Below are 27,280 nucleotides of genomic sequence, written 5' to 3' on the forward strand. Positions count from 1 at the left end.
GGGGACAGAACCCCAGAGAGCAGTTTCCAGGCTCTTGGCCTCACGTGGAAAGGTGCTGGCTCGGGTAGTAGATGGTCATCAGCTGTAATCAGACAGCCATCGCTGTTACCGGTTAGCCATTAGCCACTGATATATCTGCCGTGGCTACGCTAGGGGGTTAGTTGGTTGGGTAGCAGAGAAGTGGATGGGGGATTGCAGTTAGCACGGCAGATTGCAGTTAGCAAGTGGGGTCGGTTGGCAGAGAAGCAGACGGCAGATTGTGGATCGTGTGGCTCCTGCTTCCTGTGTCTCCAACCCAGCCGCCAGCGAGAATATAGTGGTATGAACCCCCCCTCCATGGCTCTGTTGGTGTTCCTTTTTGGCCTCACCATATCCTGCGTTCTTGTGTGGGGAGTGGGAGCTGAGACCCTGCATGACAGTTGGTTAAGCCTTAAAGCTGGGGAAGGGAGAGGGAGGAGCAAATGACATAAGTGAAGAATTAGGCCGAAAGGTGGAACTATGCATTTGATAATAATTATTTAGCATGATATGCCTGAAATATGTAGAACTAAATAAATTTTAACTTAGTATAACCAATGTATATACATTAAAAATTGATACTTATCAGACAAATCAATTAATGTAAGTGTATTCACATTGTGTGATTGTCAGGATGTATGCACTCCAATTGCATGAATCATATTATCATGAAGAAAAATTGCATTTCTGGGCCACTGTATTTGTATATAAAAGTTACCTTAGTAAATCATAGTGAAAAATAAGAATCCTTAATTCATTTAAAATTTAAAAGATTCTGAGCTAGATTTGATATAACTTAATGCTTCTCAACTTCTCAGCAATTTCGGTATTTTCTTTATTGAGCCAAGTCTCATGTTGGTCTACAGATGGCGCGCTTTGTAGGCTCGAGTCTTTCTTGTTCACATTTAGTTTTGCGGCTGGACGCTGGGCCTCACTGTCCTCATCTGATGTGAAGGAGTCAGGTGAAGTTAGCTACCACTAAGGTTTCTCGAGCATGAATTCTGCACGACTAAGCCATCGTCGAACATAACTGAAATATTGGTTCTTCTGCAGTTCTTTCGGAGCTTTCACTATTGCTAGGAATCGTGCTGGGCAGATGCAGGAGTCACATGGGAAATGCAGGGAAGCGCGACTGAATAAGGCCCACGTTTTGGGGTAGGGACCTCAATGCGGTAAGAAGGGCCTTTGGAGGTGTTTTGTTTTAAGGAGAAACAAGCCTGAAAAAATGTTCTTGAGGATTTTTGAATAGAGAAATACACAATGGATGTGTCCTTTTAAATGTTTAAGTTCTTCAAGCACTTTTGCTGTGCTTGCGCACGGTGCAAACTACTAAGGACAGCGTCCCTGGCCCAGCCCTGCTGAATGTGCGGTTTGAGGTCAGAGCAGGTTCGGCTGCTAATCCTGGACCGGAGCTCCTGATAGAACCCGTGGCGGGAAGGCCGCGCGCGAGGCTGCCGCGAGTTCCCCGCCCGCGCGTGGGGGGCGGCGGGCACCTGCTCTGAGCCGCGGCCTGGGAGCCGCCCTGCTCTCACCTGGGCAGAGCCCCGGAGAGAGAGCAGCCAGGTGACTCAGGTGAGGGGCCGGGGGCCGGGGCAGGGAAGTGACCAGCTCCCTTTTGCCTTCTTGGAACTTTGGGGCGGCGTCTGCTTCCTGCTGGGAGGCGGCAGCACCCTGGAGAGGGTCTGGGGGTGGGCGCGAGGGCGCTGGTCTCCGGCTCAGTCCCACCGCCGCCTCCGCGCCCCCCCCCCCCCCCCCGCTGGCGCCCGCGGACCAGCCTGCGTGCCCCCCCCACCCCACCCCCCCGCGCCCGCGGACCAGCCTGCGTGCCCCCCCCACCCACACCCCCCGCCCCGCGCCCGCGGACCAGCCTGCGCGCCCCCCCCACACCCCCCCCCCCGCGCCCGCGGACCAGCCTGCGTGCCCCCCCCACCCACACACACCCCCCCCTCCGGCGCCCGCGGACCAGCCTGCGTGCCCCCCCCACCCCACCCCCCCGCGCCCGTGGACCAGCCTGCGTGCCCCCCCCACCCACACCCCCCGCCCCGCGCCCGCGGACCAGCCTGCGCGCCCCCCCCACACCCCCCCCCCCCGCGCCCGCGGACCAGCCTGCGCGCCCCCCCCACACCCCCCCCCCCGCGCCCGCGGACCAGCCTGCGCGCCCCCCCCACACCCCCCCCCCCCCCGCGCCCGCGGACCAGCCTGCGTGCCCCCCTCCACACACCCCCCCTGCGCGCCCGGAGTGGAGCGCCCCCCGGCTGCCACCTGCGAGACCCAGCGGGTCGGGTGTGGGGCGCGAACCCGCGAGGTACGCGCGGCGGGCGCGGCGGCGGCGGCGGAGGGAGGGGCCCGGAGCGCGGCCCAAGGACGCCCGGTCCTCCCGCTGCTGCCACTTGCCTGAGCCCTTCGCTGGCGCGGAGGCGGCGCCGCTGCCCGGCGCTGGGCTGCACTTCGCTCCCGACCCGGCCTCGGCTCCCCCTCGCCCTGTCGCCGCCCAGCCCCCGGGAGCGGCGCCGGCGGCTCCGGGGACCGCGCTGGGCAAGGAGCCCGCCAGCGCCGGACGCCTCCTGGCCCGCGGCTGTACCGGCCGTGAGTCGGGTAAGTGAACATCTGGGAGGGCGCGACCGCTGTGTGTGCGTCGGCCTCTGTTGGGCGGCTTTGCCCGGGGGGGTTGCAATGGCAGACACCTGTGAGCGAGACGCGGCTGCACTTCACCCTGGTGGGCCAGCCGCCTCCGCGGGAGCCTCCGTCTCCGGCCCGCGCCCAGGACCGCCAGCCCCTCCCACCTGGTTCTGAGCCCCCAGGAAAGGCGTTACGCGTGGCAGTGCCCCCCTCCTCCTCCCTGAGGAGTGAATGAAGATCATCAGGTGAAGATCTGCTCGGGAACGGTTAACGTGTGTGCCGAGCTGTCAGGAGTCTGCCCTGAATGGCATGTGATGAGCAAAGTGTTCCTTCTTGTGCTCTTAAGAGGCTGTGGGAGGCAGCATCTGGAAGTGAATTATGATGCAAATGGCAATAAATCGGAGTATAGGGGGGGGGGGAAGTAAAATCCTTCAGCCATTGGCGCAGGGATCTGAGACGAAAAGCAGAAGCATTGGGGTTGTTTCTCTTCTGTGTCTGGTCTGCCCCCCCTCCCCTATTCTTCATGGAAGTGAGTTAACATAAAATTACAAACTAGTAAATGCTCTCATCAGAGACTCCATCGTTGTAGGATCCTGCGTGTAGGGTATGTATCTTAGGGAAATGTTTAGTTAAGGATTCAGAGGAATAAGGAATCGACCTCTATTACGACAAAGTACAAACCACGTCAAGGTAAACGCTTGAGTATAACTTTTGTTCTTTGGGTGTGGTTGTTTCAAGTACCTGATAGAGCTGTCATATATAGATGGGAAATAACAGTGTTCAGGTATTCTGCTTGACATATTCAGCACAACGGTCTGGAAAAAAGTAACTTCAGTTTTTAACTTCCTTGTTTTGCCATCAAACAAAAATCACTTATTTAGATCCACAATCTTAAAGCAAAAGGGTACTTTTAAATCAGAGAGCAACCTCCAGTCCATTTTAATATCTCCTTTTTGATAAAAACTTCAGCGACAGGAAGCTCACCCCCCTGCGAGGTATCCCTCCTGTCTGTTACTGTTAGTAAAACCTTCTTTCCACTGAACTGACAACTGCTTCCTTGACCCTGTTTCTCATTAGTCCTCCTTTTGCCAGTAGCCCCCCAACCTGTGAAATTATATGCAGATTTTTTCAACAGCCATTTCATCCATCTGAAAAGAGTCCATGACCAAAGAAGAGTTAAGCATTGAAAAGTCTAACGTGGTACAAAGCAAGACTTTGTTGCCTTTATTTGACAGCCTTTCAGATCCCCGAGCCCCCTCATCTGTAAAATGGGAATAATACACTCTGTCTATGATAATCTTCATAAAGCACTCAGTATATGTTACCTAGAAGTCAGTAAATGTTAGTTGTCTTCACTAAATAGTAATTCTAGGTTTCCTTCCTTACGTAAGATCTCCTCTGTACTGAAGAGCCTTAGCCCCAAATTGAATTCAATAATTTAGTCTCATCTGAATAGTGCAGAATGCAACGAGTTCCTATCTTCAAACGAAATCGTCATCCTTATTTATGCAATTAAAAATTTATTGAGTACGAACATTTTTTTCTCGTCTTATATTACTTTAAGCCTCTTTTCAATTTCCAGTTTGTTAGGCATGTTTTCATCTTGATTATGGCATTCTTCATGTTAATTCTACCTTCTGGTTTTGTGTCGCCTGCACATTTGGTGAATTTGTTGACCAGACATTCAAGTCATTGATTGTATATGGGACAGGTCCTTTTGCTATGGTGGCACTTCTGAAAGCCTGTGGCACAGTAGAAATAAATGGTCCTGGACTTTTGGAGCCTGGTTTTGGAGCCCGAGTCTGACACCTATTAGCTTTGTGACCTTGAGAAACTCCTTTTCCGTGTTAATAAAATGAGGGTAGTAGCATCTGCCTTTCAGGGTGCTTGTACTGTAAGTGCACAGCAAGTACGAGTCCAGTACTGGCTGGGAATCTAGTTAGCCCTCAGTCGATACTGAATCTGAGACAAATTAATGAATCAGCTGAGCTCAGCACTGTCCTTATTTATCAAACAATTTTAGCGCATAAATCAGTCTTCTTCATAAGGACATCATGAAAAAAATTTGTATCAAACGCCTTGCTTAAAGATCTTGAGTATTCTCTGATCTATCACAAAAGTAAATAGTGTTACTTTAAACATGACTGATTCTTAGTACACTGCTAGTTCCTAGAAATCCCCAATCTTTCTCCCCCAAATTTTTACTGATTAAATCTTGAATTTTGCAAGAGATTGGTATTAGTAAACTAACTGGTCTGTAATGCCTAGGAATTCTGTCCTCCAGTTTTGAAATTAAAAAAAAAAAAGAACAGAGCCGGGGGGGGGGGGGGGGGGGGAACGGTGTTTGAGTCTCTAGTCTCTTAAGACTATCCTCCTTCTCCTCGTTTTTCCAAAGGTTGTCAGAATATTTCTGTGTTCACATCTGTGGGTTCTTCCTGGAATATCAAGCGACCTCTTCTGCTTGTACCTTGGTTCTCTCTTAATGAGGCTTCTTTTGTCTTTTCAGTTTAAAGATCATTTGCTTTTAAGAAAGCAAAATAGTTGCTGAGCAGTTCTGTTTTAGTTCTCTAATTAATATACCATCTGCCCTTGCATTTGGGAATCTTTAACTGGCATCTGTTTTCCACAGTAAGGTGTACTATGAACAGCAAGTTACTGGTGGAGAAATACAACCAATCACGGCATTATAATGTTGGAAGTTTGAGGAGTAATAAATAACCCCAGTCAGTATCTTATATGGGAAGAGCCTGTACTTTAAGAATTAATTTATTCCTTAAATGTGTTTCACAAGGGGCTGAAGGTAACATAAATTTGTAACATCGGATGGGTGCCAGAGGCCAGGGAGTGACAGAGTCCTGTGAACTGGCAGTGAATGCCCAGCTTGGAGCTAGTCTAATACAGAACAATTGAAACCTTGCATGGGGCAACGAGGCACTGGCCCAAACTACTGCAAGTTTGTGGTCTTTGCTTGTAAGGGCCCTAAAAGGGGTAGAACTGTGCGTAGTTCACTGTTTTATTCCCAGCATCTAACACACTGTGAAGAACATGGATATCTGATAAGTAGCCAAACTTAATTAGCATTCATTAAGTGCCTCATTGTAGAGAACCGTTCTGTGCAGAATAGCGAAAGGAGAAATGACTACTGCCATGGAGGAATATTGAATCTCCTTTGGGGAGACAGCGTTTATAAATGAAATAGACTGGACATCAGTTCTTTTAAGAAATCAAAATTACATCTACTATTGCCTGGAATTTAATTCAGTGTATAGCACTTAACACTCTTAATTTATTATTTATGCCTCCTATTTGTTCTAAAATATTTGAAATGGTTTCACTACGTAATGTAAAGACTAATCTTGAGTTTATAGGGAAGGAAAAAAACTCTTCCTCTACCCTTTCGGATTCATTGGCTGGGCCTGCAAATCAAACTGATGCTTAATTAACAGGAGGAAAAAAACATTTAATTACATATCTGTGCACGGGAGTTCACAAAGAACTGTTATTCAAGGAGATAGTTGGGGATGTATATGCCATCCTAACAAACGGTCATCAAGTGTGGAAGAGGCTAGGAAAAGGGGTTTGAGGCTCCAGGGGTCAGGGTACCTTATGGAAAGGTGACTAGAACATGTATGACTAATATGGTTGTTTAGTAAGGTTTGTCTCGGGTGGTTAGTTGTCTCCGGAGTAGTTCCCATCCTGGTACAGGAGAGGAAGACACCTTTACAAAGGGAAATTTGAGCCCTGATTTTGGACAGAAAGGAGGAGGGCAGAGGGCTAATAGACTTCAGCTCAAAACAACGCTTATGCCAGCATGGCATATTTTGGGGTGGCAAACTCTGGTCCCCTTCAAATTTCTTAATGACACTGGAGGTAAATAAAGTTTAGTGACTCAGAAAAATGTCAGTTAAGATCATTTGATTAATTAAAATGACTAAGATTTCGGTATTTTGGAACAACCTTGAATTAGAAACTACTAATTAAAGTCTAGGCTTGAATAAGGCTGTGACTTATTAGTCACATTGCTAATTAAATGCCTCGGCCCTTATCTAGTCAAAAGCCATACAGAGAATTCTTCATGTAGAATCTGTTGGTTTTTCCGGCTTTTCTGAGCTCTGAATGACACGTTTGCTGTTCATGATATTTCTCTCCGTAGGCCCAGTGAAGTTCAAAGAAAACCCTGTGAGAAAAAGATTTTGTGCACTGATTTTGAGTGTAAAGTCATATTGTTTAGTGGAGTCTTTTAAGCTTGGTGTTTTATAATATCAAGGTGTCATTTCTTGTAAGAACCTTGGTCAGGGTCTTGGGTGAATTACCAGTCTGCACTCAGAAAAATGAGAAACGGCTTGACAAAAAAAAAAATCTTGTTTACCAAGTCCTAAAATCGAAAACATCTTTTCCCTTCTTCTTGTACATAAAGCTTTAGGATTAATAAAAAACACACCACGCAGCACTGCCCCCACAGTGGGTATAGACAAAAATGTAAGATGCAAGAATATTTAGGTAAATCATAGATGATAAATATTGAATACATGAGAGATACAGGAGTTGCTCATTAATATTCTAATTTATTTGTAAACCTTGACATTTTGGAGCCAGTGCCTTGGAGGGCATCTAGCATATCCCCTTATAAATTGGTGCCTGGTTCTGACAGAACCCTGCATTAGTTTAACCCTCTCGTCTGACTCAGCGTGCTGCTTTTTTTTTTAAATTAGATATACTATCATTGATTAGTTTTACTTGCTAATTGAATGCTATCGCCTAAATTTTGATATGAGTCCAGGCCTGTTCTCTTCACAAAATGGTTGAGTCTCATATTAGCATTAAATCTAGGTTTAAGGAAGCTATGATTGCATTACATTATCAGTTTGGCTTTTTAATAGTGACATATTTCTGATGAAAAAAAAATATATGCATTTGAAAAAATTTAGGAAACAGAGAAAAGCATAGAGACTTACGGTATCTCTAACCCCACCATCCAAAGAGAATCTCTGTGGATGTTTTCCTGTATTCTTTTTATAGCATATATATTTTAAAAATTGGAATCATGTTACTAAATATTCTTTTTAGAAGTTATTCATTTTTGTGTTATGAACTACCCTAAAATTTAGTGGATTAAAATAACAAACATATATTAATTTCCCAGTTTTTGCGGATCAGGAATCTAGGTACGGCTGAGCTGAGTGCATAATCAGGTTGTCAGCTGGGGCTGTGATCTTATCTGAAGACTTAACTGGGGACAGTCCGGTTCCTTGCACAGTGTGGTAGAGATTTTCCTCAGTCCGTACCTCATGGGGTCCTCCATGGTGCTGTGAGCAGCACAGCAAGTGGCTTCTGTCAGAGCGAGAGGAAGCAGAGACAGAAGTCATAGTCCCTTTGAAACCTAATCTTCAAAGTGACATCCCATCACTTTTGCTGTCTATTGTTAGAAGTGAGACATTAGTCCTTCACTTAAGGAGAGAGGGGATTAAACAAGAGATGGGACTTCCACGAGGCAAGAATTATCCGAGGCCATATCCTAGGCTATCTACCATCGTTATTTAACAGTTCCATAATATTCCAGCATGTAGACCTGTGATAAATCTTTCTGTTGGACATTTAGGATATTTTCAATTTTTAAAATTTTTATTATGTGTTCATGAACATTTCTATATATAAATTTTTGTCTGCAACTCTGACCATAATTTTAGGATAGATTTCTGAAAGTGGAATTATTTGCGTACGGGCTTTTAATACATATTGTGCTACTGTTGAACCAATTTACACTGTGTTTGAGAGTGGTCATTGCATCCTACCCCCTTTAAGACAATTCTTTTGAAGAACAGGTTTGTAAAATAAATTGTTGTGTAATTAGGCAGTTTATTTGAATTAGCATATGTCATGAAATCTGAAAGGGAGGCAGTGTGATACAGCAGCAGTTTCCCTGAAACCAGAATTAAAAGATGTGGGTTCCAGAAAAGGCAATGCAGTTGACCTCTCATACACTGTCATCAAGGCCACAAGCTTCCCCAGGCAGGATATGTAACCTGCGTAAGTATACAGTTATACAGCAGTGTGTGTGTTAATGTGAGAAAAAATAATTCCTGTCCATTGTATGAAATAGTCATAACACAATAGGGAAAGAGGAAAGGAATAAATGGAAATGAGATATGCTCGATAGAAACAGAGAGATAACTTACTCTGAAAGCTCCAGACACTTGGTTTACATTTGTAACTTATGGCTAGCCACTCTTGCTCTCTTTGTAAGAGAAGAGGAATTTCCTTTCAAATAGTTAAACAAATTATTTAAATCAATTAGCATTTACTGAGGCCCTTCCTATGCTAGGCATACAGAAGTGAGATACAAAGATGAGTAACAATTACTTATTACCCATCTTCTTTCAGAAAGAATTGAAGTGGTTTGGCCATATTCCTGCCTTTAAATCTGTCTGTTAGGGGCGCAGACTTGTATCCACGGCAGACAGGGAAAGTGCAGCGGTGGACATAAATATGTTCTGGAAACCCTAGGGAGTGATAGTGAGATATCAGATAGTGAGAAGCACAGATAGTGTAAAGCACAGGAAGTGCACTTGAGATGGACACTTAAGAATGGGTAAATTTTTAAAGAGAAGAAATCTGTGTGAAGTAATGCTAGCGAGAAAGGGGGAAATGATAAGAAAGGCTTTTAGAAGAGAAAGCATTTGATGAGGTAGGAGTCTCTGGAATAAATAATCGGCTTAGCACAGAGTGACTGGGTCATGATTTTCAGGTTGCGATGAGCCGAGGACTGAGCATTCATTTTTGCTTTAGTTTTGCCTTCATGTTATGATTCCAGCTCAGATCCCTAGTTTCAGCTGCAGGATCTAAAGAATAGCCCAGTTGTCACAAACTAAAGACAATATTCTGACATTGTTACCCAGTTCTCTGCCCCTCTCGCCACCCCCCCCCGCCCCACTTTTAACAACAGTTGCTTAAGGAACTGGCTTCAGAATCTTACAGAGCTTAATTCATATGTCAGAGACCAGTTGTATCGTTCAGCTAGGACATGACATGATGAGTACGAAATGAGTATAGAATATAAAGTTGAAATGTTTTACAGTCTTAGTGGTGATCTAGATCAGGTTTTCTTCAACTAGTGTTTGTGTTGGTTTTTTTTTGTCTTTTTTGTTTTTTCCGCGCAATTTAGTTGGTCAGAAGCTACTCTTTATGTTCCTGCAAGGATTTGTAATATATACATGTAATACATTGCTGGCGGAGTTACTGCAGACCGAAGTTCAGTAGTCATAATAGGAGTGGTCAAGTCAAGGCAGGCATGTAGGCAGAGTAAAGCCCAGGAGGGCTGAGGGAAATGCGTGCTTGTTTCCCATCACCTGGAGGGTCTGATGAAGGAGATGAAGCACTGACACCCAACACAGACCTACCGTGTTTCCCCCAAAATAAGACCTAGCCGGACCATCAGCCCTAAAGCATCTTTTGGAGCAAAAATTAATATAAGACCCAGTCTTATTTTACTGTAAGACCGGTCTTATATAATTATAATATAAAATATATAACATATAATATATATATAATATAATATAATATAATACCAGGTCTTATATTACTTTTTGCTCCAAAAGATGCATTAGAGCTGATTGTCTGGCTAGGTCTTATTTTCAGGAAAACACGGTCTAACCCGATTCTAACTTCAGAATCCTAAGTGGCCATCAGACTTCGTAGACTGTAATTCTCTTTCCTTAATTATAATAACGAACGCACTTGAAATAACAATTTGATGTTAGTAGGTTTAGGGGGCAATCAAGAGAAGGAAAAGAAAGAACACTTGCAGACATCTTGAGTGTTGCGAAGCAGTTTTAGATGCTTTACATATGGAAGCTCACTTAATTTTTATGATGAACGTCTGAGGTAAATTCCATTTACAGATGAAGTCATACCGCACAACTCTACTCAGGTTTGTCAGAATCTCAGACATTGTCCTTTCACTTACTAATGTTATTTTCTCTGCCTCTCCATTGAGAAAATTTGGCCCCACGTGTGATTTCATGGCGAGCCACCCCGAGACTGCCCTGTTGGTGAGCGGCTGCACACGGCGTGTGCCTGAGCATGAAAGTCTGCACTCAGTTTCCAGAGACTGTGCAGTCGTGCCCTCCGACTAACCAAAAGCATATTTACTGTTTTCTAGCTTTTACTTTTTGGTGAGAGCATTACATTTAAATTGAGTTCATTTCTATTTGCCAGTTTAACAGGTGTCACTTGGTCCTGTGAGGAATTTATCATCTCACTGATTCTCAGTATTGCCAGTACAGAGACCTCTGTTTAATGTCCAATTTTCATGGAACCCCCGGGAGAAAGAAAACATTTAGTAACCATTATTACAGATCAAATAATGACAAGCATGCTAGTAAGAACTCTGTTTTTGTAAATGAACTGTTATATTTTCTAACGAATTGGCATGTTGATTAACTGTATCTACAATGAAATTTTAAAAGTGTGTGTGTGTGTATGCATACGACTTTTTAAAGACTGCAACATGGTTTGTATTATATAGAGATTGCATTAATTCAGGGCTGGGGTCCATTTTAAGCTAGAACTTGAGATATAAAACAACAGAAACCTATTTAAAGGCTTAGAATATGATACAAAGTAGGACAACATTAATAACCATTTCTGTTAACCTAGTATTTAAGGTAGACTTGTTTATTTACAGAGCAAATTTTAGTCCCCCCCCCCTTTTTTTTTGCTAGAGCTTTGTGTGTTTTGGCCAACTCATATTCAAGGTATGGCTTTCTTTGTGCCACCTTTCCTGGCTACTCATCAGGCTCAGTCTGAGGACACAGCATCCTGGATGGAGGACCACAGCTCCCAAATGAACTGGACAGAAGGAGCTGCAGCAAATTGCATGTGCTCCTGAAAGCCTAGAAAGGAGACCTGTAGGTCTAGGCCCACTTCGGAGGGAAGGGCCAGGGCTATGGCCTAACACACTTTATATACTTAGTGTTTCAAAGTAACACTGAGGGAAACAAGCAGGGACTTTCTCTTCTTTACGTATGACTGTTCTGTGTACGTATGTGTGTCTGTGTGTTGGGATTTGAGGGAAGGAGTGGGAGGAACAGTGTCCTTGTACTTTATTATTTTTGGCTGGCAGTGGCACGAACAAATGGCCACTTCACCTACTAGGCCAAGGAGAAACCAAATTAAGGACCCTCTCTGGGCATCTATGCTACTTATAGCCTGAATAAGTTGTCATCTCGTTCCCACTCAATCTCCCTTTGATTTTATTTTGTTCAGTAAGATTTGAAAGCACTTATGTTAATGAATATTGGTCCTGGACACGTAGTAGAGACTCGATAAAAACTGGCTGGATGGTTAAGGAATGTTTTCACTGATAGCTCTTTATGTATTTTAAGATTATAAAGTATAAAAGAGATTAATTTTCAGTATTTTTAGAACACTTTTTAAATATTTCATATTTCTGTATTCAGCCAGTTAAAATGGCAAGTGAGCCAAGATATTTTTCTTGATTAATGTCCAGCTTTAATGGATTATTCCTTCCAGTGATAGCCATAGCAACTTCCCAACCTGACAGATGAATAATAGTCGAAGAACCAATTCATCCAGCTAATTGTGCTGTCCTAATCTGAATGACGGACTTATATTTGGCTAACACTGTTGAAACTTTATTTCTTCATTATGAACCAACTACCTTATTAGGGGAGACTGAAGTTATACAAAGCTTATTCTTCAGTGGTGTTCAGGGTGGGATTGTTACTACCTTTTAATATGTCTATCAACTATTTGAATAGCTGCTCTACGAAGAGTAGCAGCATACATTTCCCTTTAAGGATCACACTGCCTTGTTCGTGATAAATCTCAAGAGGCTTTTGTTGGGTAGAAACCACAGTACTAACATCTGACTGACAGAAATGTGAGGCCGTTTCCTAGTCCCGTTCTGTCGAGGCAACTCCATCTTCTCTGAGCACATGGCGAGCAGTTCCATAGTCCCGGCTCAGTTGATTACCTAATAACATGACTGTACCAGTGTCATTTCACCCCCGGTCGGGCCTGAAGGCCGGAGCTGACAGCTAGTCCCAGGATAGTGATGTTTGGGAGCCCGGGAAGCCCCGGGCGTTGATATCCTCCCTACGGGTGGACACCTCCCCAAGGACGGGAGGGGGGGCGAGCTGCATTGGTCTTTATTGGTAAGAATTAACCTCACAAGTAGGAGTTGGGGGGAGTTTATCAATTCAAGAGGGAGAGGATGTTTAGCGCTTAGGAATATAAACTATGATTGGATAAAGTATTGTTGGAGCACCCGTTGTTCCAAGAGGAGCCTGGAATTAGGAGTAGGCGTTGCATTGCTTACTTGCAGGGAGACGTCTCTGGGTTAGTTGCCTCTGCAAGTGGAAACAGACCTGTCTGCTTATTTCATCTGTTTGTTGAAAGGAAGGAGGTGGTAAATGTAATATGAATTAGTAAAGTGAAGTGCTAGAACAGTAGTCTCTCGTCCTTGATACGAGGACCATGGCTAAACTAGCTCAATGTTGACAGCACAAGTATTTTACTGTCTAGGTACCTTGAAGTCCTACCGACAAATCGAGAGATGTGCTCAAACTAAACTCTGTGTGGGGGATGGAGTATTGCTCCTCTAGTGCTTGGGGTAAGGCTAGAGATCCCTCTCCCCACCCCACCCTCCTTAGTATAATACTGTTAAGGAATGATACTGCTAAGGGCATAGGACTCTCACATCTAATTTCCAAGTTAATTTACCTTCTATTGTCATTTCAAATAAAAGCACTCTATACATAGGTTCCCAAAGGAAATGAGAAATTGGTAAAGTCCTTGAACTGGCGGGAATGGGTAGGAGGAGGCTTCTGGCTCTTCTCTAGGTCCAGAAGAATATGATCACCGAGTCTGGGCCGATGTCAGGCCAGCGTAAGAACAAGGGCACCAGCATACCTGTAGCAGGCGGCTTACAGCACATGGGCTGGTCTGTGCTTGGATGCTGCCCTGTCACTTTATGAGCTGGAATTTTAGACTGATTTCAAAATTTGGTGTGACAAATTAAAGCAGGCAGCCTTTGTTTTGGGTTTAAATATATCATTCCCTGGACTTATGTCTCCCAGAATGTTCTCAAAAACTGTGTATTTTATTGAAGTAAAACATCGCGCAGAAAGTTCTTTCATGGGCAGTCCTTAGCACTTCCCACCCAAAAGACAACCACTCTTAGGATTTCCATTTGTGGGTTAGTATTGACCATTCTTGAAATTCATACAAATATGATCAGTCTTTTGTATCTGGCTCAACATGTTTCTGGGATTCACCCGTGTTGTTGCACATATCAACAGTTTATTCTTATTGTCAAGTAGTATGCCATTTTCTGAATATCCCCAATTTGCTTATCAATTTGCCTACTGATGGACATTTTGGCTATTTCCAGCTTTTGTGAATAAAGCTGCTATGGATATTGGTATATAAGTTTTTTTGCAGACGTTTCCATTTGTCTTAAGTACTTAGAAATAAAATGGCTGGTTCATAGGGTAAGTGCATCGTTACCTTTGTAAGAAACTGTCAAAAACTTTTTAAAAGTGGTTGCATCATTTTTCTACTGCCACCAGCCGTATGTGCAATACACATCCTCACCAACGGGAGGCACGGTTGGGCTTTTCAATTTTAGCAATCCTAGTGCGTGTATAATGAATAGTATTGCACTGTGATTTTGGTAATATAATACGTTTTTTTTTTTTAAAGATTTTATTGGGGAAGGCGAACAGGACTTTATTGGGGAACAGTGTGTACTTCCAGGACTTTTTCCCAAGTCAAGTTGTTGTCCTTTCAGTCTTAGTTGTGGAGGGCGCAGCTCCAGGTCCAGTTGCCGTTGCTAGTTGCAGGGGTGCAGCCCACCATCCCTTGCAGGAGTTGAACCAGCAACCTTGTGGTTGAGAGGACGCACTCCAACCACCTGAGCTATCCGGGAGCTCAGCGGCAGCTCATTGACTTCATTCTAATTGTGGAGGGCACAGCTCGCTGGCCCATGTGGGAATCGAACCAGCAGCCCTGTTGCCCATAGCTCGCGCTCTAACCAACGGAGCCACCTGTCCGCCCCCGTTTTCAGTTTTTAATTTTTAATTTACATACATAGGGCTATATCTTGTGCCAGTTTGGGTAACATGGTATTAGTATAAAGTTGTTCATAATATTCCTTTGTTAGTCTTTTAACGTACATAGGATCTATAGTAATGTTCCTTTTTTAACACATCTTGATAATGTGTCCTCTCATTTTTCTGAATCAGATCAGATTAGCTGGAGACTTAACTATTTTATTAGATCTAGATGTAAAGAACCAGCATTTGTTCCATTGGTTTTCTTTGTTTGCCCCTTCTCTTTGCATCATTGATTTCTACTCTTATCTGTATTCTTTCTTTCCTTCTTACTTTGGGTCTAATTTACTTTTTGTAGCTTCTTAAAATGAAAACTTAGATCACTGAATTAAAACTTTCTTCTTTTTTTGTCACAAGTGTTTAAATCTATAAATACCCCTCTAAAGAGAATGTTATTTGTAAATTTTTAAGGTGGTTTTTGTTATTTAGTTGAAAACATTTCCGTGTGATTTCTTCTTTGCCCCATGGGTTATTTAGAAATGTGATATTTAGTTTCCAAATATTAGGGACGTTTCTGGATATTTTATCATTTATTTCTAATTTAATTCTGTGGTGGTTGGAAAACATACTCAAGATTTTCAAGCCTTTGAAATCTGTTGAGAGCATCATGCAGTCTCCCTTGGGGAATGTTCTGTATGCGCTGACAAGCATACGTATCCTGCAGTGGTTGGGGATGGTCTCCTATAGTGAATTATCTCAAGTTGAAGCACAGTGATGTTCAAAACTTGAATTCCTTATATTTTCCTTTGGATGTTATATCAGTTACTGAGAGAATAATGTTTATATTTCTCCTTTTAGTTCTGTCAGATTTTCCTTCATGTATTTTGCAACTGTCATTAGTTACATACTCATTTATAACTGTCACGTCTTCCTCACTGACACACAAAATGCCCCTCTTTATTTCTGGTAATATTCCTAGTCTTGAAGTCTGCCTTGTCTGATATTCATATAACCACAGCAACCTTTCAATGCCTCCTGTTTGCACAGTGTATCTGTTCCAGCCCTCTTCCTTGCAAACTGTATATCTGTATTTAAAGCACATTTCTTATAGGTAGCATAAAGTTGATTTTTTTTTAACTAGACTTTATTTTTGAGAGTTTTAGGTTCACAGCAAAATTAAGCAGGAAGTACAATTATCAGCTGTCCACCTACCTTTACCCTACAGCCTCACCCACCATCAACATCCTGCTCCTGAGAATTATGTTGTTCCAGACAATGAACCTACACTGACATATGATCAAAGTCCATAGTTTACATTAGGGTTCACTCTTGGTGGTGTATATTCTGTGGGTTTGGACAGATATATAATGACATGTATCCACCATTATAATATCATGCAGGGTAGTTTACTGCCCTGAAAATCCTCTGTGTGCCACCGTCAACTGTCCTCCTCTCTAATCCCTGACAACCGCTGGGCTTTTCACTGTCTCCAAAATTTACCTTTTCCAGAATATCATATATTTGGCTTTTTAAACTTACTTATATTCATTTAAGGTCCCTCCTTTTCTTTTCATGGCTTGATAGAGCATTTCTTTTTAGCTCTGAATAATAGTCCATTGTCTGGATGTACCACTGTTTCCCCATTCACCCACTGAAAGACATTTTGGTTGCTTCCAAGTTTTAGCAATTTATGTAATAAAACGGCTATAAACACTCATGTGTAGGTTTTTGTGTGGATATAATTTTTCAAGTCATTTTGGGGTGATACCAAGCATCATGACTGCTGGATCGCATGGTAACTTATGTAAGAAACTGCCACAGTAGACTTTGAAAGTGGCTGTACCATTTTGCATTCTCAATAGCAATGAATGAGTTCTGTTATTCCATATCCTCATTAGTGTTGTGTTTTGTATTTTCATCATTCTAATAATTTGCAGTGTTACCGTGTTTCCCTGAAAATAAGACCTAGCCGGACAATCAGATCTAATGGGTCTTTTGGAGAAAAATTATTGTAAGACCAGGTCTTATATAAGACTATATTTTATATAGTAAGATATATTATATACGTATATAGTAAAATAAGACCGGGTCTTATATTAATTTTTGCTCCAAAAGACATCTTAGAGCTGATTGTCTGGATAGGTCTTATTTTCGGGGAAACATGGTAGCTCACTGTTGTTTTAGATGCAATTCCGTATCTATAATGCTGAATATTTTACAGGTGGAGGGCCCACTGCTGTAGCACATGTTGAAAAGATTATCTTTGCTCCTTTGTCAAAGATCAGTTGGCTATTTGTGTGAGTTGGATTTTATATAGTTTTAGCTAGTCTTCCTTTTAATTGAAATTTTTAGTCCATTTCCTTTCAAATAATTTTTGATAAGGGCTTAAGTCTTAAGGCCAGTTTGCTGTTTGTTTTCTAATTGTCCCATTTTCTTCCCCCTCCCCTATATTCCTCCTTTTCTGCCTTCTTCTGGGTTAAATGTGTCTCATTCCTCGTTTTTATGATATATTTACCTTTTTAGTGGTTTGTCTGTTGTTTTTAAAAACCTTTTTCACCCTGTTTTTCAGAGTACATATATCAATGGGTTTATGTTCAGGGTCACTAGTCCTTTCTTCTGTAATGTCTAATAGCCCATACGATGAGTTTTTTGTTTTATATAATTTTATGCTGAGATTTGTTTTTACAATTTCTATTTCTCTAAGAGATTGTTCACACGTTATAATCTTTTATATGTCTTTGAATATATTTAAATACCTGCTTTAAAGTTCTGTGAATTACCAAATACTAGATTATTTTGGGGTTTGTTTCTAATAACTGATAGTTGTTTTTTTTTCTTGATCATACAAGACATTTTCCTGCTTCTTTGCCTGGCTAGTAAATTTTTATTGTATGATGGACATTGTGAAGAATACAAATAGTACTTAATTTTATTCTTTGTTAGAATGGGACTATTTGTTTGAACTTAGTCTGGTATGGCCCATGGGCTGGCTGCGTGTTTTTGTAAATGAAATTTTATTAGAACATATTGACTGCTCATTTGTTTACATTTTGTCTCTGGCTGCTTCTGCGGAGCTGAGTGACAGATCACACAGCTCACAAACCTAAATTATATACTATGTGGCCCTTTAAGAAAAGTTGGCCACCCCCTGCCAGTGCACTCCTGACACCTAAGGTGTCACGTTTCTAGAGCAGTAGCCAAATGCCTGAAGTGTTCAGTGAGGCCTCTCCACTTGGGATGTTTGGAGCTGCAAGGACTCCCCAGCCCTAACTACTGGTGTCACCATTCGCTTCCAAGTGCAGCACAGGGAGTCTTGCTGGCATCTTTTTCCTGCACGTGCACACCCCAGCCCCCAGACAAGTACGTTCCATGGGACTGCCTCCCTCCCCACAGCTCCCTTTTCTCATGAACTCTGTTTTATAAATTCCTTCTGTGTCAGTAACCCTACCTCTGCCTCTTCAGCTCAGAACTGCCACTCTGCTTGGGCTCACCTTCCCCATAACACTGGTAGATGTCCCCCAGGCAGAAACTCAGGATGGTCAATTGTGGCATTTTGCATCACGTGGCTCCCTTCTCTTGGGGATCAGTCCTGTTGTGTGCAATGCCTGGAAATACCTGCTATGGATGAAAAAAAAAAAGTTCTATGGAAAGTAACATCACAGAGTAAGCTGGTCATAAATTCCTATTGGGCAGTCATGGTGGGTAGTCATGCCCCAAGCACGTAACTTCTTTAGTAAAAGGTTGATCTTTGCCTTAAGCAAGCCCTGTCCACTGTTTCTGTGAGTCCAGGTTAACGTACCTTTGAAATGCCCCTGCTTTCTAAAGCATGCAAGATGTCATCCAATCCCCACCTTGCTTTCTCCCACCCTCATATAATCTTATTTTCCATCCTTAATTTCAAATGCATAAAAGAAACTGCAAAACTTTATGCTCCAGAGCATTTTAGATCTTGCTCCCTGGCATAGGTTCAGTTTGGCTCAAATCAATGCTTATAAAAATTCTCCACAGGTTTGGACCTTTCTTACAACAACACTGCCCACGTTTATTTTGTCCAGGCTTAAAGTTGTTTTTAGTGAGAGCAAATCTGGCACTACTTTGTTATGATAAACCTTTTGCAAAATCAAAGATCCTAAAAAAGATTCCATTCATGGCCTTTTATCTATCTGACACTCACTCAGTTTTCTACATAATCATTCTCAGGTTGGCTGTGTTCAATTCCCACGATCATCCCTCATAGTACAAAACAGATAGTACGTAAGTCATTACACGTTGGAGATGCACAACCAGGAGTGTTTTCGTCTTCAAGGAGTTCAGTCTAGTAAACCAGACAAACATCACACTCATCCCTTTTTCCATAATTTCTGGAGCGTGAAGTAGGGCATACAGAACGAGATAATTCAAATGCCCGTATCATCCTTATTAGTGGTAGAGGTGGGGAACAAATGCAGTACTATAGGAGAAATTGGGTAGAATTTATAGAAATCTAAAAAATGTATCGTAGCAGTAAGACTTTGGCAAAGGTCACCTTTCCTGGACTTATTTACCTACAAACTAGTGAAAAATGAATTAAATGCATGCTAGTTTTTACCTTCCTAAGCTCAGTGGTTTCAGAAATAAGTCAACTGAGTTTTATTTTATGAATTTTTAGAGCTGTGTCTTTGGTTCCAAAACTAAGATCCATAACCGGGGACCCTAACTTCATTCATAGAGACTTCGCCAAGCTTTCTTATGGCCAAAGGCCCCTCCAGTCAAGGTGCTTTGTATTGTTCTAGTTAGTTTACCCGTAAGTTCCATCTTAACACCTAGTTGGGAAGCTTAGAAGGCACAGCACAAACAATGCAGCCTACTTATCTTGAGAGAGAAATGTCCAAACTTGTGGATAATTTTTATGATTTTGTTTGAGCCAAAGCTGACAATTGCCAGGAAGTAAGATCTAAAATGCTCCAGAGGATAACAGTTCACAGTGTTCCAGGGGCACATCTGAAGCACTGCAGTTACTGGTACAAATATTGAGATATTAATCATTAAAACCTCAATTTCTAATGAAAACTAAGAAGTAAGCAATCAGCATTCTTTAGCTTGGCAGATTTATGAAGACATTTTATAACCAATAGATACATTTCATAGACATCAAAGCCAATTATGAGTATGGACTGATTTTGTAAAACCCAGGCAAAATAAAGCAACAAACGTAAGCTATCTTTTATTTACTAAGGATTAATCTTAGATCACATGAACTTAAAAAGTGTTTGAATTAGTTTCTGTACCTCTGAGAACTTTAGAACACCTTACAAATGCTTGCCTTTAAATTAATTGTAACAATACCATCCAGAGGTAGAAAACTATCTTACATTTATAAAATATGTAGACAGACATACACAGACAACAGTTGGACCCACATTTTGTTTTGGAGGCCTTTTACAATTTATGTCCTTGACACATCAAGCTCCAAATGACCTCCCTCCCCCCTTTCAAAATAAGGACAGCCACTTTTAACACCTCAAAGAATTGGGTTGAAACCTAAATGACATCATAGGTGGATCCATTTATCTAAATACCTTTTTTTGGTAATTCTTTTTCATGGTTTCACTTTAGCTTAGGGAAGAAGGCATTTTTAAGTTCTGAGACAGTCTCTAATAGTTTTTTTTTTTTTTCCATTCATTCTGCCTAATTTTATAGCTGGCTTTTTCTAACTGTACGCAAAAATATTAATTTAGAAATATCAAAGGATCCTCATCTCGGCCACCTTAGTATTAATGGGAGGCTAACTACCCTGGGGCTTGTCAGTGGCCTCCGAGGCACAATTTCCCGTTAATTATGACATTTACAGAGTCTGAACAGACTGCTAGGGAAACCAACTTTATGTGTACGTGTGCATGTCTCCACACAAGCCCAGTCAAGTGTATACCCCTATGGGACTGCTTCACGCAACCCCCCCCCCCCCCCGAAAATTCTTGTCACCTAAGAATACCCAAGCAAGGGCCAGAGAGCGCTTACAGGTATCATCAGAACAGTGACACTTCCCAGGGCCCCCCTCTCCAGGTAAACCCAATTTCAGGTGCCCTGCCCATCTCCCTGGGCTCCCACAGGCTTCTCAGGAATCGGCTGTGTTGCCCCACTGGGTGCCTCATGGTGTCAATGTGGATTCGCGGATCTACCACAACTATCATCAGCCAGCAAACTGGCTATTTGGGTTGGAAGCAAGTGTCCTTTCTCTTTCAGAGCTAAGGAGAGTTCAATCTCTCCTTTAACCAACAAAGGTTTTGTTCAGTCTCTCAATAAGCAATCCAATTAAAAAACTGAAATGAGAAACCTATTTTCCTTTCCCTGGATTATCTCAATCCTTAATCCTCTGTGAGGATTTTCTAAGAACAGCTCAAATAAAGTCATGGTCTGCTACTTAAAGCAAGGAGACCCGGAATTCCAAGAGAAACTCACCCATGTTCAGCCGATGCAAAGCGGGGAGCCGATGAGGCCCAGCGGGCCCCTGCTGGTACCTGGCACCTGGTCCAGGTCTGCAGGGTGGGCTTCGGGATCCTGCTGTATGATGCCAGGTAAATGTTGACATAAGAAACGTCCAAACCTGTAAAGAACTTTTGTTAAGAGTTTATCTGACTTAAAATTGACAATTACCAGGGAGCAAGATCTAAAATATTCCAGAGAATAACAGTTTGCAGTTTCTTTTGTGCATTTGAAATTAAGGAGGGAATGTACAGAAGATTACACAAGGGTGGAAGGAAGCAAGGCGGTGACTGGATTACAAGATTATGTACTCTCTTAAGGGCGGTCACACCTTGGAAGGGTATTACTTCTAGCCTTTCAAAGGTGTGCTAACCCAGAGGCACAAGAACGGTGGGCAAGGCTGGCTTAAACACCTGTCAGTAAAGAGCTATGCCTGGGCGTGACCACCCACCTTAGCTGGCCAGTTAGGAACTCATGATTTATTACAGCAGCCCTTTTCATCCACATATCAAACAAAAGAATGAGATATTTCGGCTGAGAAGCCTTAACCTTCGTTTAAATTAACCTGAACTTTTCACAGGGAATATCTAATTCAGAAGAAAAACAGGTGGCTCTGCCACATCTAACGTGCGTTGCCTAGAGCTGTGGGCACTAGTTTTAGGCCATCACTCTGTTCCACTCTGAGTTGTAAGCATCTGACCAGGGGACACACCCTGACTGTAATAACAGCCCAAGATATGTAGGTTCCTGAGGTTTGAAGCAGGAGCAAATTCGGAAACGCTTATTTCCCTTAACAGTACAGGTCAGAGGTTGGCAAAAGTTTTCTATAAAGGGCCAGATGGTAAATATTTGAGGCTTTCAAGCCATGGTTTGTCACAAATGCTCAATTCTGCCAGTTGTAGCCTGAAAGCAGCCATAGATGGTACGTAAACAAATGAGCAAGGCTATCTTCTAACAAACTATTTATAAAACAGGCAGCTAGAATTTGGCCCAAAGACTACAGAATTTGCTGACCCCTGGTGAACATAAATAAATCTAAGCTTGCAAAAGTTTAACCGTGTTTTCAGTTTTATAAAACTTTCAAGGCCTTAAAAAAACATTTTCCTATTTTGTAAGTTGCCATTTCTATTGAGTGATTATCTTTTTTTTTCTATTGATAAGATAAAGCGATAGCCACCTCACATTTACTCCACGTGATCGATGTGGTAAAAAGGATTGTTTCTGCATGCCACCTAATCATACAGTATTTTGTGTTCTATACCTTCAAAATGAAACTTCTCTTCTCTTGACAGATAAACACTTCATGTGAAGAGTGGTGACGGGGCACTGAGTTCTGAAGCGGCCTGGAGTGGAAAAGCACGGGTCAGTTACCACGGGGACAGACGGTTGGTGTTTTCCAAAGATGCTGAAGTAGTCTTTGCCATTTACTGCTGTGCTGCGCTCAGTCGAAGCTCTTCCTAACATGGGCTGCATGAAATCGAAGCAAACGTTCCCATTTCCTACTACAATTGAGAGTGACAACCGGCATGCAAGTGCACAAAGCTTCATGTCAAGAGAGAGATTTCCTCTGAGGACGCCTTCTCCAGTTAGCAAAGAGGAGGCGAAGGAATCCTCGGGGTCCAAAATTGTCGTCTGCGAATTTGCACACCGCCTGTCCCAGGAAATCATGAGTGACGCCTTGCAGCAGTGGGCAGACAACAACATCAAGTACTGTGACATCCCATTCATTGAGAGTGAGGGGTAGAATGATGGCACTTTCTTGAACTGTGGCTCTAGTTGGTGCTAATTTAAATACAGGAAGCAAAAGCAAAAAGTGGTGTGATTAAATACAAACGACTCCATCTGAATGTAAAAATAAGTCTATGATAATATCAAGAGTGTAGGAATACCTACAATGAAATGTGTTTTAAGCAGTTCTATGGTAATAGCAATTTCTATCTGCTTGGTCTTGGATTTTAGTCCTTTAAAGGGTTAAACACAGGTCCTGTGGCACCACCCTAATCAGCTGTATGTCACACCACTTTCTTGAGACAGTATAGCATCACCAAAGAAATAAAAATGAAAAAGTGCCCTAAATTTCCAAATGGTTTAAAGACCTTCCTTTAATATAACTATTTAATTTATACCAAACCCCCCCACCCCCAAGATATAAAAAGGACTTTTTCTTGAAATGCCTTGGCAATGAATGGCACTCAAGCCAGATTAACAGTGAGTGGGTCTTGTTTGTCAAAACCATGTATGTCAAGGATCCTTACTTAAGACAAACGATCAAGCATTAGAAAGCAACCCAGGTAGAAGAGGTCCACCTTGACTCGTCCTTAGTAAGATAGTTATGCTTTTCATCCTCAAACGTAAGTATCACCTTGAACCTCAGGGCCCTAACTGATCACAGCTATTATTGGATGACTCAGATTTTGTGTAAATTTCACACGATAATTTACAGAATCATGGCATTAATGTTTATTGCACTGAATTAAGCCCAGTGTTATCACTATACAGGAAAACAAGTTTGGGTACCTTTTATGAACAGAAGCCCCAGTTGGCAAGGTAGGAAGCAGAACCTGGTCACAGCGCTGAAAGCACATGAAGCTTTACTGTCTCACAGATGCGGAGGGTTGGTATATGGGACTCTTTCCCAGTTTTTTTGACTAGTGGGGCAGTCACCAAATTACTGTGGGACCAGATTATCAATGAAAATTCACTGTTGTATTACAAAAGATCAAACACTCCTCCAAAAACAGTACTTACGTGTTGTTGTTTTTTTATGGTAACAATGCCCCGAGGGCATTTACAGCCATATACTATACTATTTTTATAAATTAGGCTACCTTTTTTTTGGAGGCTTTGTTTTAAAGATTTAGTACTGTTTGAGATCAACGGTGACAAAAAAATGGAGAGAGAGGGAATAAGATACTAAGACATAACTTGTAGGAAAATTGGGACTGAGTCTCTCGAATTATCGTTTCATGAAGATTTGCTACACATTGAGTTTAACTGGAAAGGGAATTACTTAAACCCATGTGCGTTAGATTCTTTTAAGATACACAGACCCTGGTCATTAAAATCTAAAGGAAGGCAGAGAAAGGCTTGTGACCACTTTAATGAGATAAATATGTATTTGGCCTTTTAAGCCAGCAGAAATGCTATATCTAATTTTAACAATTATACTTTGAAACCCACAATCAAATAGTGAATTCTCCAACTTACAAGGGCCAAGAAACGTCTTTGAAGTGAGTGATGTGCCATCTTTCTGTTGTCTTTGGATACCCGGTCATTCAACTTGCATTTTGCCTAGTCCCAGGATTTGTACTGTCCTATTGTACTTGCCATCTTAACTCAGAAAATAGAAAACCCACACCCATTTATACAAGGAAATATATGTCATAAGTCTTAAGGCTGAGAACAGAAACTTTCCTAAAACTGCAAAACATATTTCCAGCTCATGAAGAAAAATTTAGGTTTTTGAGTCTTTATACTGACTCAGACAAAAGCCTAGATGTTGCCATTTTTCATTCATTTTATATCTCACATCAGGATATTTGTTACAAGGTCATTTGCTGAAAGATATAATTAGGTATATAAGATAATGCACATTGTGAGAACACAAAGCCATATAAAAGCAGCACATCATACTAAAATTTTCAGCACACATATGGACATAGACTCCTGGGGTTTGGTTATAGCTGAATGTTTTAACCTCAGGTTTCTCCTGTGCCCTGGGCCCGTTTCCCAGGGGTGTAACAGGGATGCCCGCCAGAACCATATGTAGCTACACGTTTAAATTCTGTTGCCACCCTGACACTAAGGCAGGCCAGCTGGGTCGCTGAACACCACCCCCTCGCTCCTGAATCATTTTAACAGAGTGTATATCCTGTGACATACAGAGAGAGACCTGTCCGGAAATGGGCAGGAGCTACAAGGCTGGCACAGTGTCAGTGGATAAACCAGGTTGGGGGCAGGCAGGAGAAAGAGCCAGATAAAGAATCTGTACTCCGTGTGGTAGTTACCCAGATGTAGTTTGGCCTTGATGACAAGGTAGAGAAGGACATTTTTGGCAGGATAATTCAGCTTCTTTCATACCTTCATACTTAAGTATTGAATTGACTTCATTTTAAAGGTCCTGTATGAATAATAAAAGAGTAGAAGGACTATTTGAGGGAGGAGACATAAAACAGAAGACAAAGAATTATTAGCTACTGGAAAGGGAAACATTTGCTCCAACATACATCACAAACACAGATGAAATATGCATAATGGCCAAATTGTGAGGGCAAGTACCATGAGGAAAACAGCCCAAGAAACAGCATGAGTGCAAACCCCATCAGAAGACGTACTGCAAAAACAAGTTTCCAACTTAGGGAAAGGACCCAGGAGCAACTTCCTTTCTGTACCACCCTGACACACACCCAACCACTGCGTCTGTCCCCTCAACAACAACCAGGAGAGGGGCCAAGAGGCTGCGAGCAGGACAGAGAACCTGCAGGTGACAACGGTAGGTAGAAGCAGTTTATTAGAGGGAACGGGCCAAGGGCCAATTCCTCACTTACGAAGCCTCACGTCACCTCACCATGTGCTTCACCACTGTCCCCCCGCTCAGGGTCGCTTGTGCACAATACCTTTCAGTTGTAGGCCTGTGCTAGGAGTCTCTCTCCACTTTCAGTTGCCTTATCAGTTAGTTCTCTGCAAACTACCTATGGTTGTTATGAGCACTTAAAGCACAATTTTGAAGGGGATAAAAATGATGTTAATCCCAAATGCATAATTTGTGTCAAACTGCCTTATTAGTATTAAAAATAGACACACACTGAATGAACAAAACATGGTACTCGTATCCTACTCAAAATCATTGACACTTTATGAAATGGAGGGAACTATACTTTTGTATTATATGGTTTTATAAATCAAAAGTTAGAGACATTATAAATAATGTCAAGGAACAGTAATTTAAAAACACTTATAACAAATATATTGTTTGCTTAATCATAATGCCCTCACCTTGTATTTGTGTGGCCACATAGGACATACCTTGCTTGGAGCATTGGGCACAAGCTCAAACGCACTCCCTGTATCTTACTTTGCAAAGTTCAAGTTTTGTTAACAAATTCTCTTCCCTGTAAGACTTACCTATGAAAGGGTATATTTTTCCCAAATATTTTTGTGAAAATACTTTTTTTTATAACTGTATAGTAAAAGTCTAGTTGCAACTAGCTATGAGTTCTTATTTAGTTGAAGTAAGAAAATGCTTTTCAACAGTGTACTTTCAAATCTTTTAACATGAAGGACTTAACATTTTCTGTATTTCTAACAAATATAAAGTGAATAAAAATTCATTTATGCGAGTAATTTCTTGAATTATTCAGTTCCAATATAGGAACTTTAAGAATATAAATGTAAACATGTCCATTGTCATGGCATCTTTATTCCCAATCTGTTCCTAAATTTTTGGGAAGAAAAGTCCTTCATGTTTAATATATTAAGAACAAAACCTAAAGCAATTCCTTCTGGACTACAATTCCTCATCCATGAGAAGGTACAGGATATAATCTTTGATGTTGTTTCCAGTACTGCTACTTTTTGTCTTATAAACCTATGTTCTCTTCGTTTCTGAGGGAAGGAAAAACTCTACAAGTTAAAAAATAAATGAGAAACTGACCTTTAACTTAAAAATTATACTTACCTAAACTTTAACATCCCAAGTCTGGAACACCTTGCAGTTTCTTGCCTACCTTAAAAAAACCTTTTTTTAAAGACACAAACCATTCAATTAAAATAAACAGATGACTATAATGTGAAAAAGAAAAACCCTTATGCTGTCAACAGTACCAATTATTGAAGGTATTTCTACTTTAAACAAAAAGTCCTTTTGTCCTCCTGATTTGAACTGTGTAAGGACAAGAAATTGTTATCACACAAAAGTTTGATGTAAATTGCAGAAAGCAGAGTGTCTGTTAGAGATTGGAATTTCCTAATTCTTCATTCTGCCAGATTAGCAAATATTGCAAACAATAAGAAATTGTGCTTTTATATTCACCACAGGAAGGGACTGGGGTTAACTTTAAGAAAGGCCAAGGCCTTTTCATAAAAACCTTCTCTTCGCCTGAAATTAA

At 41.8% G+C, this 27,280-nt stretch overlaps 3 protein-coding genes across 4 annotated transcripts in view; 2 read left to right on the forward strand and 1 right to left on the reverse strand.

Moving 5' to 3' along the window:
- Nucleotides 1-71: 71 nt before the first annotated feature.
- Nucleotides 72-26,514, forward strand: LOC308498550 (uncharacterized protein; the record flags this gene model as incomplete). Its single annotated transcript, XM_081050777.1, has 4 exons — nt 72-111; nt 1,306-1,394; nt 2,259-2,613; nt 22,466-26,514. 4 exons carry the CDS (start codon nt 72-74, stop codon nt 22,480-22,482), a joined length of 501 nt encoding a protein of 166 aa, XP_080906903.1. The 3' UTR covers nt 22,483-26,514.
- Nucleotides 14,359-27,280, reverse strand: part of HIBCH (3-hydroxyisobutyryl-CoA hydrolase) — an 85,063-nt gene continuing 72,141 nt past the window's right edge. The window contains exons 15-19 of one of the 2 annotated variants that reach the window (XR_013993555.1): nt 25,181-25,293; nt 22,435-22,955; nt 21,150-21,294; nt 18,203-18,329; nt 14,359-14,614 (exon numbers count right to left, since the gene is read on the reverse strand). The gene's annotated coding sequence lies outside the window, so the exon portion shown is untranslated. Of the gene's footprint in view, nt 14,615-16,380; nt 18,330-21,149; nt 21,295-22,434; nt 22,956-25,180; nt 25,294-27,280 lie in introns of those variants that run through there. The other variant, XR_013993556.1, reaches the window with a different exon arrangement.
- Nucleotides 22,636-22,917, forward strand: LOC308498551 (small membrane A-kinase anchor protein; the record flags this gene model as incomplete). The annotated part of the gene is made up of 1 exon (XM_081050778.1): nt 22,636-22,917. The coding sequence occupies one exon, from the start codon at nt 22,636-22,638 to the stop codon at nt 22,915-22,917; it is 282 nt and encodes a 93-aa protein (XP_080906904.1).

The sequence above is a fragment of the Rhinolophus hipposideros genome (assembly GCF_964194185.1).
Source record: "Rhinolophus hipposideros genome assembly, chromosome: 6".
NCBI lineage: Eukaryota > Metazoa > Chordata > Mammalia > Chiroptera > Rhinolophidae > Rhinolophus > Rhinolophus hipposideros.